Raw genomic sequence first — 17488 nt, 5'->3', positions numbered from 1 at the left:
CAAATGAAGCAAATGAAGACGTCGTGTGCCTGAACCTTCAGCATAATATCGTTGTGGTGAGCACCTCCAAGAGAGAGCACGCCGACCGATACGCTGCCGTGGAAAGGATCGCCATACGCGGCACGGCGCACGAAGTGCCTACGAAGCGGCCCCTCACGGCACGGTGAAGGGCGTCATAAGGGGCATCCCGCTTGAGGATACGGCCCAGGAGATTCAGGACAATGTTGTGCACAAGCATAACCCAACAGCCCTACAGGCAAACCGAATCGGTAAGACCCGATCGGTCGTCATTGCTTTCGAAGGGCACAAAGTACCCAATTACGTTAGATACGGCAACCTGCTCACGGAGTGCACGTTGCACAAAAAACAAATTGACGTATGCTATGCGTGCGGAAGAGTAGGCCACCGAATGGACGTGTGCCCGGATCCCTCGAACAAGATCTGCCGAGGGTGTGGAATCTCCAACCCCGCCGAAGACCACGAATGTGTCCCGAAGTGTGGCCTGTGCGGAGGCAAACACCTGACCGCGGACAAGGCCTGCAAAGCCCGCTTCAAGACGCCCTATGTCGTCCGCCGGCGGCGCTGGGAACGGCGCCGAGCGGAGGAAGAAGAAGACGCTTGGAGAAGCAACCGAGAGAAAAGAGGTCCTGCAGGCGGACCCCACCGTAGCGCCTCCAAACAACGGGGCCGGTCCGCAGCAGCAACAACAGTAGCGGCGAAAGCGACCGCTAGAGTCGCTCCCGATCGAAGTTACGATCCAGGGGTGGCAACGGCGGCGGCAACCGCCGCTGGGAGACGGTGAACCCCTGCTCGAGCGGGAGATCCGGATCCCAGACCACGTCCCGTTCGAAATCCAGGGCCGCCTCGGGGTCCCGGGCCAGTTCGAGACACCGGAACAGTTCGAGCTACCGGGCTAGTTCGAAGTCCCGGAACGAGTCAACCGGAGGCCGAGAGATCGCCGAGAAAAAGGTGGGCTGGACCAACAGGTCTCTCGTCGCTCGAACCAGCGACACCGCATTCCCACCCCTCCCCGCCTCCCAACACCTTAACTCACAAGCGAGTCTGCAAAAGGACAGTAGCGAAGTGGCAGAGCTTAAGAGGATCATAGAGCGCCAAAACGCTCAGATCCAGGAGCAGAATGCCCAAATACGGGCCCTTATGAGCAAGATTGAAACGCTGGCGAGTAATGGCAGCTCGGTAAATGCAAGACCCCAAAACAACACCACGGCGACAAACAACGCCGGAGGCTTGCGCAAGGTGGCGCGGAGGGATCCCCCCTCGCCCCCCCCTAGGGCGGACGGCGGGAGCGGCTGGGTCCACGCAACGTGCATCCAGCAATCAAGAGGCGATGGACGCCGAAGAGGGTCCCGCGAGCGGAGAGGACACGGCGGCCGCAAAGACCGCGACCACGGCAACGACACAGATCCCACGAGGAGGAGAGCTTACGGCCATTTTGTCCGCAATCACCCAAATTAACGAAAGGCTAGGCAAAATGGACGCCCGACTCGGAGCTGTCGAGAGTCAGCTTCACACACGCTCTCGGTAAAGCACGAGCGCCTAGCGCTAAAAGTAGCCACAAAGTCGGTGAGGAAGCGTTTCGCGTCCCTGAAAAAGGAGCGGGCCGAAGGAATAAAAGTAGCCACAAACCGTTTTGCGTCCCTGAAAAAGGAACGGGCCGAGAAAATCAAAGATGCGATCGCGAAAAGGCGCGGTCGACTCGAGACGTCCGAGGAGGATGACGCAGAGGCCAAGTAAGAAGCACAGGAAGAAGACCGGGGAAGACACCACCGTAATTTACCAATGGAACTGCCGCGGAATTCGCAACAAAGAAGCGGAACTACTTTTACACATTGACGGGCAAGAAAACAAGCCAGATGTAATAGCTCTACAGGAAACAAACGGGAAACCACGACTCCCGGGGTACGTCACTTACACAGACCCCACCGAGAACGGAACGGCGGTGCTCGTCCGCAGCAACGTGGCGGCAACACAACACGTCACGGCGCAGGGCGGGTGCGAGCACACGCTGGTCGAAATTCATGCAAGAGAAATTGGCAACTCGGGCAATCTATTCGTCATGAGCGCGTACTGCCGGCCGTCACAACGGCAGTACGAGTTTGACCGCATCGTGAGCCAGGCGAAAGGGTTGGCGGGGACGAGGCCACTCCTGATCCTCGGCGACTTTAACGCCCCTCACACAACGTGGGGCTATAAGTTCCAGTCCAAGAGAGGAAAATCGTTGGCCAAGGCAATGGAGGATCACGAGATGGCCCTCCTGAACGAGCCGGACGTACCCACCAGAAGAGGCAACAGTGCCGCGAGGGACACTACGCCAGACCTGTCGTGGTTATCGGGCACGCTAGACGTCACCTGGAGGAGCGAAGAAGCGGACCTGGGGTCTGACCACAGTGTGATCCGCATCACGATCCGAGGCTCCCGATATCGGGCTGTGCTGGGGACGGCGCGGATCACGGATTGGGATAAGATGAGGAAGTATACCCAAGAACAAGACGCGGCGGCCGAGGAAGAGCCGGCACAAGCCGAAAGAAAACAAACCTACACCGAATGGGCGAGGGACCAGAAGCAGGCCCTCCAGAAATTCACCCAGGAAATCGCAAGGACGGCGGAGGTACCGTACGGGGACGCCAGACTTACCCACATGTGGGCGGCTCGGCACTCGTTAACGCGGCGGTGGAAGCGTCAGAGACATAACAGAAAGCTGGCCAAACGCATTGTGGTCTTGAACAAACAGATCGCCGAGCACACGGCCAAGCTATGCAGGAAAAATTGGCTGAAGACTTGCGACGACCTGCAGGGCAAGCTCTCGGCGCGGAAGACGTGGTGTCTCTTGAGGCATTTAATCGACCCGCTGAGTACCAAAACTGCGACCAATCGCAACCTCACCAAAGTATTGAACACGTACAAGGGAGACGGCTGCACGCTCCTGGAAGACCTGAAGGCGAGGTACCTAAACGAAGAGAAGGGCCAGTACCCGGTGCCCGAGACGTACGAAGGACCCGACAACGACGAGCTGGACAGGCCGTTTACCATGACGGAATTTTGGACAGCGATAGACGAAAGCAATAAGAGAAGTGCCCCCGGCAGGGACGCCATAACTTACAAACTGCTCGGTAACATGAGCGGTGCAGCGGCCCGCGGCCTCCTAGAGCACATCAACGAAACCTGGGACAGCTCGCGGCTGCCAGAGGAATGGAAGGAAGCCGAGGTCCACTTCATTCCAAAGCCCGGCAAAGCCCTCACGATAGACAACATGCGGCCAATCTCCCTCACGTCCTGCGCGGGGAAAGTTATGAAGCGCATGGTTCTTCGCCGGCTGCAGAAGCACCTCGAAGAAACAGATCAGATGCCGGAGACGATGTACGGCTTCAGGCATCATCTCAGCACCCAAGACGTGATGGTCCAACTCCACGAGCTGGTCGTCAAGCAGGCAACGAGGCACGCGCCGCGCGGGATACTCGCCCTCGACCTGAAAGGAGCGTGTGACAACGTGTCCCACGCAAGCGTGTTGCAGAATCTGAACAAGACCAGGTGCGGCCGCAAGACATTCGGCTACATAAAAGATTTTCTGTCAAACCGAACGGCGACCATCAGGATAGGGGACGAGAAGTCGGACCCTGTCGAGCTCGGCGATAGGGGCACCCCTCATGGGTCGGTCTTGCCGCCCTTCTCTTCAATCTGGCCCTCCTGCCCCTGCCCGATCTACTCAAGCAAATCGAAGGCGTGGACCACGCGTTCTACGCCGACGACATTACGGTGTGGACGGCCCGAGCCGGGTCCGATGCCTGGGTGGAGGAAGCCTTGCAGCGGGCGGCAACGACCGTGCACGAGTACGCCAAGTCGTGCGGACTGAGCTGCGCTCCCCAGAAATCTGAGCTGCTCATGATCCAACCGGGGAAACCTCAGAAGGAGCCGCTGCCGAACGTGACCATCACCATCGACAGAACGGCCATCAAGCCAACTCAGCAGATTCGGATTCTCGGCCTACTACTTCAGAGCGACGGGAAGGCACACGCCGCCGTCAAAAAGATCAAGACTACATCCGAACAGATACTCAGTATGATTCGGAGGGTATCTAACCGAAACCGAGGCCTGAAAGAGGAGGATGCCATGCGCCTGGTACGCGCTTTCGTCGTGTCGCGGTTTACCTACTCCGCCCCGTATCTCCAGCTGACGAAGGTGAATAGGGACACCCTAAACACGATGCTTCGCAAGGCAACGAAGCAAGCACTCGGCATTCCCATATACTCGTCCACGCAAAGACTGCTAGACATGGGCGCCCACAACACGGTGGAGGAGCTCATCGAAGCCCACCTTTCGAATCAGAGAATCCGGCTCAGTCACACGGAGCATGGACGAGCCGTCCTACGCAAGATAGGTTGGCAGATCGAGCCAGTACCCATCAAGGCAGCCCTTCCGGAAGACTGGAAGATGAGCATTCTGACCAAACCCCTTCCCCGGAACATGACGCCGGGCAAGGACGACGAGAGGCGCACCGCGCGGGCAAAAGCAATGGCCCGGAAGCTGGAAGAGAACCCCAGGGTCCTCTACACGGACGCCTCGCTCCGAAAACACAGCGACCGTGCAGCGGCGGTAGTTACGTCCAGAGACCGGCTGATCGTCAGCGCGTCCCTGAAGACAACAGATCCCGCAGTTGCCGAGGAAGTGGCCGTGGCCCTGGCACTCGCACAGCCATGCGTGGACACCGTGGTCACCGACTCAATGACAGCGTACGGAAGCTTCCGCAGGGGGGTAATCTCTTCCGCGGCCCGAGCCATTCTATCCAAGTGCAAGCCACCGGGAAGAGCCATAGAGCTCGTGTGGGTCCCGGCTCACTCGCGGGTAGCAGGCAACACCATCGCCGACTACCATGCCCGAGAAATGTCAATCCGGGCCGAGAACGAGCCGGAAGAGCTACCGCACCCGGTTACCAGCTTTCGGGACATTACCCGGATGTACTGAGAGGAGAGGTGCAGACTGCCGGAACCGCACCCCAAACTGACTAGGCAGCAACAGACGATCCTGCGTCGAGCGCAGGCGGGATCGCTTGCGCATCCCGTACTGATGAACCGCATGTACCCTGCGGAACACGATACGCTCTGTCCGTTTTGCAAAAGAGAGAGGGGCACCCTGCCGCACATCTTGGCAGAGTGTACAGAACTCAAGACCCCCCCTCCTTCCCTTCCCCACAACACCCCCAATCCCCAACCCCTTGAGCGCTGGGAGACCTTGTTGACCAGCCCCGCCCTGCCGACTCAGCTCGCACTGACAGACAGGGGCCAGGAGCTGCTGGGAACATATGGGTCCCGTAACTAGGGAACCACCCCATCTGGTGCCAGCGCGCACCACCGATTTCTTGGGCTCAGTAAAAGTTGATTCCTCCTCCTTGGTTAATCACAAACGACATCTTTTTTTGAACAGGCGCTTTCGTATGTTTACTTGTAAAGTAATGGACTGTATTTCAGTTTGGAAACTAGAGGGAAAGAGGGCTAACACTAACGCTGCTGTGGATGCTAAAGTGTAGACTTGTAAACGGTAGCATCATGCTACCTCTGAAGAGTAGAGTTTGGCAACTTGCAGGTAGTGCATAAACCCTGCTTCAAAGGAATAGATTATTTGACAAAGAGTAAGCTATCCCTCCTTGAGGAGGCATTACGGGACTCTGGTTGAAAGAATACAATGACTCCGAAAAGAGTAAGCTAACCCTTTCTGGTGAAGTATTTCAAAATGCTGTTTGGAAGAATAAGGTAATTCTGAGGGGGTGTAAGTTAAAGTTAACCTTCTTGGCAGAGGTATAGCAAGATTCTGGTAAAGAATTGTAGAACTCCCTGACTACAGGAATTATTCGACCCGTGGTGAGGGAATTCCCGGACGCTGTGCCCGCAACTCCTGTGAGAATACCCCAACCCCCTCTCTGCGAGAGGCCGGCGACTTCCTTGTTAAGGGTAAGGCTATTCTGCTAAAAAGGGAGTTGCGTGATGCTGTAAAAGGGAATCGTATATGGGATAAGGATTTCTGTTCCCTTTAGGAATTGGTGGGACTACATTACTTCTTAGAGTGAACGTCCTGGAGTGAAAGCTCGTGTCAAGCCGTTCCGATGTCTACCGCGGCGTGGAGCCGAAGCAGGAGCCTCATGTCATCGTTGCAGCAAGCGCCAGCACTCAAAAAGATATGTTTGATCAACAAAGCCCCTTCGAGTCCGCGGTGCAACACTTAGCTCGACCAGACGCCTCTCATTATTCTACTTCTTCGATTATTCCTGCGTGCAGTGACTCGTCCACCTATGAGCACCCTGGGACGACCCCCCGAAATAATGTCAACCCACCGGACAGCTTCAACGGCCTGATTAGGACTGGACATATATATATACCTGTAAAAAGCGTACAGCGTGCTGTTCTCTATCCCTGCAGGACTCTGACTGGAACGAACTTGCATGTAATGTAAATATAGGCGGTTTTGTTTGTCATTCTGCCTCCTTTTTTGTTTCCTCGCGATTCAATACTGCAAGCCAACTGGAGGGGGGTAGGTGTAGCAGATTGTAGTATCTGGGGTTTCGGTTTCAGTTTCGGTTTCGATTGTCGGTGTTTCTACCACCAGGGGGCTAACCCCAGGGTATAAATGTGACGTCACTGAATCAATGGCATTCTTTGGCTTGACCCCTGAACCTGAGGGCACGCCTGCTTATTCGAGCCCTTCAGGGCCGTCACCGACGTGACACTACACATATTAACCGCGGCTGCCTAGGGAGCTCGCACCGCGTGACTGCAGATCATCATGACCCCGAGCCACGAGTCACGCGGCGGGCAGTTGGAATCAAGACACAGAGCCAGAAGAACCACGCTCGCACTCTGCCACGCAGGTTCACCACCGGCGTCATGGCTCGCCCGTCTCCGCCTTAGTTTGCCTCCTGCTAACCGCTCGGCCCTCCTCAATAAATGAAGGCGGGGCGTCTTCTCACGTCTCCTTCAGAGTAATTCCCGAAGCTCAAATTACGAAACACGCCAACAAACGTCGCCCCCCCCCCCTGCCAGTTCACCCCAAATGTTCGTAAAAGATGCCGTATCCGCGAAGCTCGCCTGATAAGCCCACAAACGCGTTGGCCTGGCTTGAGTCTCTCGCGGTTGGGAAACACAGCAGGTTGGCAGGTCCAGGAGAGGCCGGAAGCCGCAGCCAAAGAATTCGGAGATCGCTTGCTGACGCGACCCCCACTCCCAGCGCAAGGCGTTCTCCTCACTGACGGGTCCCTCGGCCTCCTGGGTTCCATGGCTGCTTCGGCGGCTGGTACTCCCGAATTCCTCTATGGTTGCCCCGCAGGGCGCTGCGCTGGGTGCTACTTCACTGGCCGGCCCCGCCCAGGGGTTCAGCTGGTCCATTCTAGTGTTCCATTATTCTCGCGACTGGAAACTGGCGTGACTCCCAGTGCCTTCCGTGTGCGGAGGGGTCCGCTTTCACGATCCGGTGCGAGCGATTCACATTCTTGAGGGAAGGAGCAGTGTATTTCCGCCAACTCGTTTCACCGGCGGGAAAGCCTACTTGGAAGCAGTTCGTCCGACATAACATGGGTGGTGGCTTCCACATACCCATTCGAGTTTTCTTTGCCTGGTTGCGTTCCTCGGCAAAGTGGCGTTGGCGTCAAACAGGCAGGGCTCCTACAACTCACTTGCAACAATACCAGCTGCCGTCGCGAAGCGCAATGCTACCGGTTTAGAGGCGCGCCCATACACACATGCATTGTCAAATACCCTGGGTCGCAGCTTTACGAGCTACATTATAACTTGCGCCCGCCGCAATCTGAGTGGCTTACGGGTGCGCGCATACACACACACACACTCCCACAGTCACGATCGCCCACACACACATCACCGATCGCAGCATACAGGCTTCCGTAACGCCGGCGGCCACCACGTTACAAGCGGCTTACGGGCGCGGCTCTCCGGTGATAGTTGCCTGAGGTCCCTCTCTCACAAACACTGGCGACATCCTCGCGACCCCCTGCTGAGCCATGCGAAGCTTTTACTGCCTGAATGCAATTTCGGGCGGAACCTTCTCCGCTTTGCGGCGAGATGCGTGCACCCACAAGCGTGGCGACGATTCCGTCTCCCATCCCAGCACCCGCAGCGGAAAGAAAAGACGTACTTTCAATGTCCCCTTCGCGCTTTGTCAGACGTCGCCTCGGCATTCGCTGCGGCTGGAACCCGAACCGCTGTAGTGACGGGTTTATCGTGCGCGCTCGCGTACTCTCAGCGGCTGCATCCTTGTAGGTAGTGTCCGCCGCACGGTACGAGGCTTGGGGGACAATTCATAGATGCTGCCGGTGCGTCTACTCAAGTACGCCACGGCGGGGAAGCCGACACGCCGCCATATTAAAAGTAGGCCTTCGTGCCTCCATCCTCGGAAGCATCGATGTCAGCGATACTCCGACGCTCCACTCGCTGGCGTTGCTTGCCATCTTGCCTGTTTTCGCCTCAACTGCGTTTGCAGTCGAGGCCCCACTTTGGGAACCAAATTGTGGGTATGGATCTGACTCAGACCATCCTCCACACGCGGCTGAACTGCCAACGGCGCCGGCATGGGAGGCAGGCAAGGGACAAAGGGAACTGACGTCAGCCTCCAAGGGGGTTTATTCCCAAAACGACCCTAGCGCTCCCGTCTTCGCCGTCGTCGACGAGTCCCGCATTGCTCGAGCGCCGCAGTCGTTCTACTCCGCCGCTGCCGGTGGACGATGGTCTGTCTAGGTTGGACGGGAAGTCCCGGGTAGCTCATTCGTGCAATGATTTAGCTCGCCCCGCCCTAACGAGTGCGTGTGTTTTCCTTCTCTTATCCATCATTAATTTCCAATTCTAAAGAACACTTTTTAAATAATTCGACAAACCTCAAGCCATGGCCAGTCCCCCTCAGTGGGTACGTGCGATTACCAAATCGAGAAGAATATAGAGAATACAAGCATGCACAAACGAAATGCGTGTGGATTATCCAACTGACCGCGATTTGAGCAATCCTTCGCTTCAGGTACGTCGTAGTGGACACAGTGATGCACCTCAGCGCTAAACTTAGGGAGGTGTGTATGGCGACGCGTACCGACACATACAGGACATATGACAGCATTGATAATGCACAAGATGAAAACCAGTATCCTTCATTACCTTACGCAAACGGCTAGAAATTGTGAAAACGAGTACAAAAAAAATAAGTTATCGTAGGGCGAGGAATTAAGGCGCTGGCGAAGCAAGGATACCGTGGCAACAGTGGAGGCCTGCAGGAGTATTCTGACCATAATAATGGAAATACTAAAAAAGCGCCAATGCACTATAAGCATATACGTTGCAGTAAAAATGGTGAACGGCGAATGTGGAGAGTAACCGCGAGCTAACACTGAACGCAGCCATATTTTAAAGTAATCCTGACGATTACTTCGAGAGGACAGATTCGCACCAAGGGACGCGTTTCGGTTGTTGGAAGGAAGCAACAGTACAGGAAAGGCAGGGAGCTTACCCAGGCTACTGCCCGGTTGGCTACCCTGCTCAGGTGGTAGGGGGATGAGGGAAATAAAGGGAAAGAAAGAACCGTGGTACATATTAAAAGAGAAAGGAAGAAGAAGAAAATCAGAAAAACCACAAAGGGAGCACAGATAACGCACACAACACAGGAGAGAGAGAGAGAGAGAAGGCTCTTTATTGGAAAAACAGAGAGGTTTGCCGGCATTTACAGACGCCTACATGCTTGTCTGCTGTGGGTTTAGGATGGGGGAAGAAAAGGCCCAAGGAAGAGCTGGGCAGGAAAGAAAAGGAAAAAAAACAACTGTCGTGTACTTGGCGTGGTAGCGGACTTTTGTTTTGAGCTTGGGCCGCATAATTTACAATTTTGAAATTAGCCCAATTTCATCCAAATAAGAAAATAAACTCCGTAGAGCTTGGCGCTGCTTTGACGGATGAATCCATGGTCCTAAAATATTTCTGAGAGTAATTGATCCCTGTTGTAGACGTTCCATGCTTTCGAGGAAGTGGGATCTCGGTTCCATGTAGGCCGCACATTCTAATAAAATGTGTTCAATTGTTTCGACGCAACCACAATTATCGCAGTGCGGATTTGGCGTCGCTCCAAGGCGAAATAGGTAGCTATTTGTGTAGGCACAGTTCAGGCGTTGACGATGGTACAACGTTTCCAGGTTACGAGGAAGCTGTGTCGGGAGTCTTGACTTTAATTCTGGGTCAGTGGTGTGCAAAAAGCATCGAGTATTTTGTAAGTTGCTCCATAGACGGCTTCTTTCAGTCACCGCAAAGTGGTGAGCCATGGCAGAGGCTTCTGTTTTCGTGAAATACACCTTGCGGTATTTTCGGTAAAGTTTGCCCTTACGGGCCGCTTCGTAGGCTTTTTGGATACCTTTGATGCCGCTGTGTCCAGGTATCCACTACATTTTAATGTTGTGTCCAGCAGAGCAGGCAAGATGGTGAAGGTAGGATATATCACAGGCTGCGATTTGGTGGGGGGAAAATCTACTTCTCCTACATAGAATTTGCAGAGCTGCCTTGCAGTCCGTGAAGATACTCCATTGGTACGGCTCATGGCGCAGGATGTAAACGATTGCCTCCTCCAGAGCGTAGAGCACAGCCGCTGTCGAAGATGTTTGTCGCTCAAGACGAAATGAAAGCATTTCACCAGTTTGTGGTATGTATAGACCTCAAGAAGAGCTTTGCATGGTTGATGAACCATCGGTGAATATGAATGTTCTTGCTGAATGCGTTCCATACACGTAGTCTAAAAGGATGTGGAGGATTTCTGACTGAGGCATAGTCTTCTTGGGGCCAATTCCTGGGATACCACATTCAATTTGTAGGGGAGCAAGGTTCCACGGAGGGAAATGCGGCGGAATTATTGGTGAGGGCTGAACAGACAGTGGTATGCTCTGTATGGTCTGGGCGAATCCGGAGCTGTTGCATCTGGAGGGGACACGACTTAGGAAATGATTTCTTGCGTGTAGACGATGTCTCAAGTGCACTCGGAGGGTCTTTTGTTGTCTAATAACTTCGAAAGGCAAACAACGTGCCTCTGCCACGGTTCCAACGCTCGAAGATCCCTTCGGAAGTCCAAGACAGGTGCGTAGGTTGTTGTTTCTGGCTGCCTCAAGGCTTTTCTTGCTTGTCTCAGATATTTTATGCAGGATAGGGAGGCTGTAACGCAGCACTCCATCCACGTAGCTCTTGTGCAGCATAACCATTGAATGGCAGCCACTGCCCCATCGAGGACCCGCAAGACATTTAAATACCTGAACGGCCGAAGAAATGCGGCTCCGTATCCGTTTGACTTCGGGTGACCAGGTCAAGTTGCGGTCTAAAACTCCTAGAAATTTAACTAACGCGGTACAGTGATAAAAATGCCGAAGAAAGAACGCTGCACTGCGGTGGTGTCCCTACAGTCGTTTACATAGACCCGTGTCCTTCAAAAAGCGAAGAACGCCTTTTGAACCCTTTTCAGCCTATGACAGATGTCGCCTATGCCACAAAATTGTCGGTACTGTAAAGGGGTGGTCGTCTAATCGGCGAAAAAAACTGGAGAGCTGTTGCCTCGGCGTTGTGAATCGGTCACAATGGCACAAAAGGTGTTCGATCGTCTCTTCAAATCCGCACACATCACAAGCAGAGCTGTTGGCCATGCCAATAGTGTAGGCGTAAGCACCGGTGAAGACAACACCTAGCCACAGGCGACAAAGTAAGGTGACGTCCGAGCGTGGCACGCTAGTAGGTAGGTGGTGCTCTAAATCGGGGTCGAGCCAGTAAAGACGAGCTCTCGAAAACTCTGGTGTGTTAAAGGGGCACTGACACAAAAATTTTGCATCTTGTTTTTTTTTGTTGCGATAAGTACCTAGTGACCTACTTATAACCTGTAGAAACCTCATTTGCTTCAGCGTGCGACGGTTGTTTAATTAGAGGCATTTTCAATGCGGCCAGTCGCAGTTTCGGTTTCAGCGAGTGCCGCGAAACGATGGATTTTGTGGATTTTGTGTGAACAAAGCTGACCACGTGACCGTCGGAGGGATATCACAGAGCAGAGCCGCCGTAGCACTGTCGAATCCGCATCGACGGCAGTTTCTGCGAATGCCCCCACGTACTGATCTCGTGAGGCGCTTAATTAAAAAGCGACCGTGGATGTGACGCAGGCGCTGCGAGTGCAAATGCTACCGCGGCTAAAGAACGACGCGCGACGCTCGAGACGGTGGGTGGCAAGGCGCGCGCTCGGAGCAGCCGGCCGGTCTGCCTACAGGTCCGCCTACAGATGTGTTCGGCTCAGCACTTCGGCGGATATTCGAGTGCCGCTCTCGTAATCGGTGCAGATGACAATTTTTAATGCAACCCGCCATCGCATCATTAACTCCTTTCTCATGTAAGCCACCATGGTCGGGACTTGGGGACAATTTCGTGCAGCGGTAACAAGCTATCACTCGAGGTACTTGCGCCGGCCTGGGCCACTTCGCGGCCGTGGCCGCCGCCTGCACAGCGACCGTGCGGCTAGATCAGTGAGCTTTTCGTGCCTCCGGCGCGTTTTCGCATCCAATGGTAATAAACAGTAATAGAAACAGAGTGCCTGGAATCGCTGTAGAACTTTGGTCGCGGCCAGCTGCCCGATTAGCTGACGAAATCACGGCGCCTCCGCCGCCAACGATCGGGTCGTTCGTTCTCGAGAGCAGAAGCTCCGCCCTCCGGCCCTCCGATTGGAGCGGCGAGCCAGGCGAGCCGGCAAAAAACGCCGGTAGTGCGGAAGCGGCAAACAGAAACTCGTGACGTGTTTGGATGTTGTTTATTTACAATTGCGCGTGGTCCTCTGCTGGCTGCTCGGTTGCGTTTCGCACACTTCAAAATTGATTTTAAATATGTTTTAGGCTGTATTCGCCGCTAATATTTTGCAGATGATGTATATGTGTTCCCACCAATCTATCTCCGAAGTTAGCTCGCCTTCAATATTTTGTGTCAGTGCCCCTTTAAAGTTAGCGAAAGTGATTTTGCGGGGAATGGACCGCCGCGACCTTGATGCGTCACGGCGTGATAGAGGGATGCAGGTCAATCTGGCACTTTTGTGGACGCCATGAGCCGCTCTATCCCCATGTTCGTTTCCAGTAATGCCGCACCGGCTTGGGAGCCCCTGGAAAACAATACCATGCCAATGCCTGAGTACTGCGTCATATAAGCGCTGAATTTCACCCCCAAGTAATTCGTATGGGCCGTGGCGGAGGGTAGACTGGATGCACTGAAAAGCAGGCCTCGAGTCGCAGAGCACAACCCATTTTTCTAGCCACTCCCGGTGCATAAATATAAGAAGGGACTTCTGAATAGCTGTCAATTCAGAAGTGGTTGACGTCGTCTAGTTTGGAAGCTCAAAATGAATTTCGATTAGCGTTTTCTGTAATATAATAGAACCCGCAGAACTGGACGTGGTTACAGATCCATCTGTGTAGACATGGACCCGGTCTCTGCAGGTCAATGTACAAAGACTACAGAGAGCTGTTCAAGACCACTAGGTCGTGGGTCCGCTTTCTTTTTATTCCCGGGATGGTTAGATGCAGTTGTAGCTGTAAAGGCTGTAACAGGCCCCAAAGTGAGGACGATGACCCTGACGGAGATGCATATCTCGATGGCAAGCTTTCAGTGTGAGCGGCAACCACGATGCAAAAAGATGCCTGTGGTCGTGTTGAAGGCAGGGATGCAAGGTGGTTGTCGGGCGCTTCGACGCACGAACTGGCGCAGGCCCTGGGGCGAGCAGCGCGGAAATGGAAAGCACGTGTTGCGCGGCGCTTTCGAACGCCTCGCATTCCGACAAAGGCCGCGCCTGCTCGCACCGGATGTCCTAACCGCCACCACATGGGATGGCCACCGACCAAGACGACTGGCTTTTCCTTCTTCCCCTGCCCTCAGCGGCAGGATGAAGCCCTCATAAAAATTTTTACCAACATTGAGTTCAATGTTTGTTGACAAAAGTCGACAAAAGCTACCAACATTGAGTAGACTGTCTACTTACTGTCTATAGACCTCCTAGCAACAGCCTACCAACTTTTTGTCAACCATTGGCCACCGTGTTTGAACTGAAACGTTTCTGTAGACTTTCTACAGAAAGTTTTTTGTAGACTTTATACTCAATCGCTGTTGCTAACCGAAGCGTTTCTGACAGGATATTCGAAACGTGATGCAGTGAGAAAAGCCGGCCATTCGTAGACCGTGGTGTCAATACAGCTTAATAGAACGTCGTCATTATTGCCCTTTAAAAGATCGTTTAGTGGGTGCAAAAATGAAAAAAAAAAGCAGAAACAGATTAGGCCTCGGGAACCTCGTCTGCGAGGGTTCACATTTTGCGGAGCCACACATCCACACGCGCACTTTCTGAAACACAACACAACAAACAACACAACCCCAGCTCACAAACGTACTACATTCGAAAAACCACAAGCGCTTGTAAGCAGGACACCGACACCGCACAAATGATAGCAGTGCACTTCATGTATATATACCCGCCAGCCGCGAGATGCCGATGCCGCGGTGAGGCGCGCCTCTCATTGCATGTTTACAAAACTACGCGTTATTATTTCCAAAATATAATACCGCGAAACACTGGAACGTAAGCAATTGCACATATCTTCATGTTTACTTTATTGTTGCAAGCTGTAACTAAACAAAACAGAAATCTGGAATGGGTTGCGCGCCGCGTTTCGGCTGCCTCCGGTGATTGACGCGTTTCTCCCGGAGGTACGCAAAGAGGGAGGGGCGCCGCTGGCGGTTGGCCGAGAGCGACCAAAACATCTGCGCCGGCCGTATTAGGTGGGCATAGCAGGCGATTTTAGATTATCGCCGTTGTTGGAGACACGTCCAGTAGTCTGTCGCGAAATATTTACTGGCATAATTCGTTCCTTTCAACCATGCATGGCACTTAGCTTGCGCAAATCAAAACACAGTGACGAGCGGTTGCGCGTGGTTGATGCCGCTGGCTGGCGCTTGTTCGGAACCGCTGAATAGTCATGTTGATCACCGTGAAGAGTGAAAGCGAGCGGGTCGTGAAGTACCAACCCGTGCGGCTGAGGGACGAACTGGTTGTTCCGAGGGAGAAACTGCGCGGCTCGAGGTACGAACAGTGAAAGTTGCTCCCTTTTGCTACTTTTTTTTTTCTCGGGCTGCACAAGTGTGAAGATACATGCAGAGAGAGAGGGAGAGAGAAAGATACGTGTGTGTGTGTGTGTGTGTGTGTGTGTGTGTGTGTGTGTGTGTGTGTGTGTGTGTGTGTGTGAGAGAGAGAGAGAGAGAGAGAGAGAGTATGTGTGTCTGTGTGCGTACGTGCGTGCGTGCAGGCGCTCGGGCGCGCGTGTGTTTGTGTGTGTGTGTGTGTGTGTGTGTGTGTGTGTGTGTGTTTAAAACCTGATTCAAACAAAGTAACGTAATTTGGTTAAAGTCAAGTAAATAGTTTGTCCCCAAATATTGTGAACCTGTCCTGGTATTTAGCAAAAACCAATATGAATTAATTGAAATCGGACTCCAGGACGAAGGAAAAAGATGTTTGCGTTAAATTCAACTTGAGACAAAGCGTGTCAAAACACTTTTAGTGGTCATCCTACAGAAGCTCGTCAACAGACAAATGTCAACAAAAATGAGGTAGACTTTCTATATACAACCGTCAACAGACAAATGTCAACGGGAATTAAGTAGACTTTCTACATACAACAGTCAACAGACGGGTGTCAACATACATTCAGTAGACTTTTTACAGACGACTGTCAATTGAATGTAAGAGTATGTAGGATAGCAATAAAGTTGGTAGGATGTCAACAGAACGTCTACAGAATGTAAAAAAGCATTTTTTGTAAGGGGAAGATGAGACAGGAGAGACGCGGTCTGGGCGCAGGAGAGCTCGGCCCGTCGTCTTCGAGCTCCGCCTGAGCACTGTTGTTTAGCCGCCCGCCGGACTGTAAATAAATGTACAGTTTTTGTATCGGAAGCTGAGTTTGTCGGTTGAGGATACCGGGAGCCAGATCCTCAGCGCTACTGCGGCTTGGAGGAGAAGCCCCGGGAAAAAGAACATCGCGAAGATAACTGGCGCACTCGGGGCTTTGTTTGGTGGACACCCAACACACAGAACAGGGAGGATTTTAGAGAAGCAAAGGTCTAGCTTTGCCTGTAGTGCCAGAAAAAGCGTAGTGGCGGCGTCGTGAACTACCGAACACGCCCGCTTGATGGCGCTGTAAACACGGCTTTGTAAACATGGCGGATGCTTTTTGCACAGGCCGCTTGAGCTCCTTAATAACATGGCTGCCCTCGCACGGCGGCCGCCGGCTCGCTGCTCCTGCTGGTTCCTGGCATTCCTGGCTGGCACGCTGGCCGCGTGTTTACTTGCGCCGCGCTAGTGAAGTGATGTTACGCCAGGTGACCAGATGGCCTCGACTGGCACAGACCACAGTGAGCAGCAAGTGAGAACAAGTCGTTTATTGACATCCGCAAGTTTACAGAGGCCAGGACGTCATTTCATTTCGATCGCTGCAATTGTACGTCGCTTTCGTGACAACATTTTTTTGCCATAACAACTTGTTTACTTGCGCTAAGATTTCGAAGGAAGGGCACACATTGCTTCCAATATTCTGCTGCCCGTATCTTTTTTTCTTTTTGGACGTCGCAACAAGTTACGAAGGACACAGACGCTTGGAAATTCTCTCGGATTAAAGAGATAGTTATTGCGAACTCCATCGCTTACTGCGAACATATCTACATTTGAACGTAGCAATGGAACTAAAATCCGTGAGCGAGTGTTTGAGGCACGGCGTTTTTTTCTCTATCTCTTTTGGGGGGTGCGACAGGCCCCAAGCACGCGCTAAGCAGCATCACAAGTTTAAAGAAAAAGGAAAAAACACCTACGGCGTTAAAAATATTTATCTGACTCTTTTACCAACACTGAAAATTTTAAAAGTACTCCCATATGCTCTGTTGCGGGAAAATTGCTAAGTAGTTAATTGCTAACTAGTTTAATTAGAGTAATGCTTTTTGCATGCCCCATTATTATACTTGATGCTGGCATAAACAGTAGCTTTACCGTTCAACAGTAGGATGTACATAACGGTGGTAACAGCTGTTTACTACGCTCTAGGGTGGTTACGAATCATGTGCGGTAATTCATACTCATGAATGAGATATTTCACTTGCTGATGACATATAGAATGTAATTAAACATGTTCGGTCTAAATAATTTTATCTTCATATTTACACAGTAAAAATGCGACATGAAATTTAATTTCCATAAGCAAGAGAGGATAAATATAATTTCAGAACCCAGCTGCACAATAACGTATTACGCACCCTGTGTTGACTCGCACTTGCACGTCGAAGAGCCACATTGTTGGTTCCATTACCCTAATTAACACCGTTTGCTGCAAGTTGAATTTCACCTTGTTAATCTTGTATTCTTTTTGTTCTCATCGTCTTATTTTTTAATATGCGTTGCAACGCTG

General features: G+C 52.7%; 1 protein-coding gene across 1 annotated transcript; it reads left to right on the top strand.

Annotated features, from left to right (window-relative positions):
* The first annotated feature begins 563 nt into the window (after positions 1-563).
* On the top strand, positions 564-7396 carry LOC144166425 (uncharacterized). The gene is made up of 4 exons (XM_077695951.1): positions 564-709; positions 762-986; positions 2047-3669; positions 7333-7396. Exons 1-4 carry the CDS (start codon positions 564-566, stop codon positions 7394-7396), a joined length of 2058 nt encoding a protein of 685 aa, XP_077552077.1.
* The last annotated feature ends 10092 nt before the right edge of the window (positions 7397-17488 follow it).

This window comes from Haemaphysalis longicornis, unplaced genomic scaffold, assembly GCF_048455015.1.
Source record: "Haemaphysalis longicornis isolate Haplotype H1 unplaced genomic scaffold, Haemaphysalis longicornis Haplotype H1 scaffold_17, whole genome shotgun sequence".
NCBI lineage: Eukaryota > Metazoa > Arthropoda > Arachnida > Ixodida > Ixodidae > Haemaphysalis > Haemaphysalis longicornis.
This window is presented reverse-complemented; position numbering and strand designations above follow the sequence as displayed.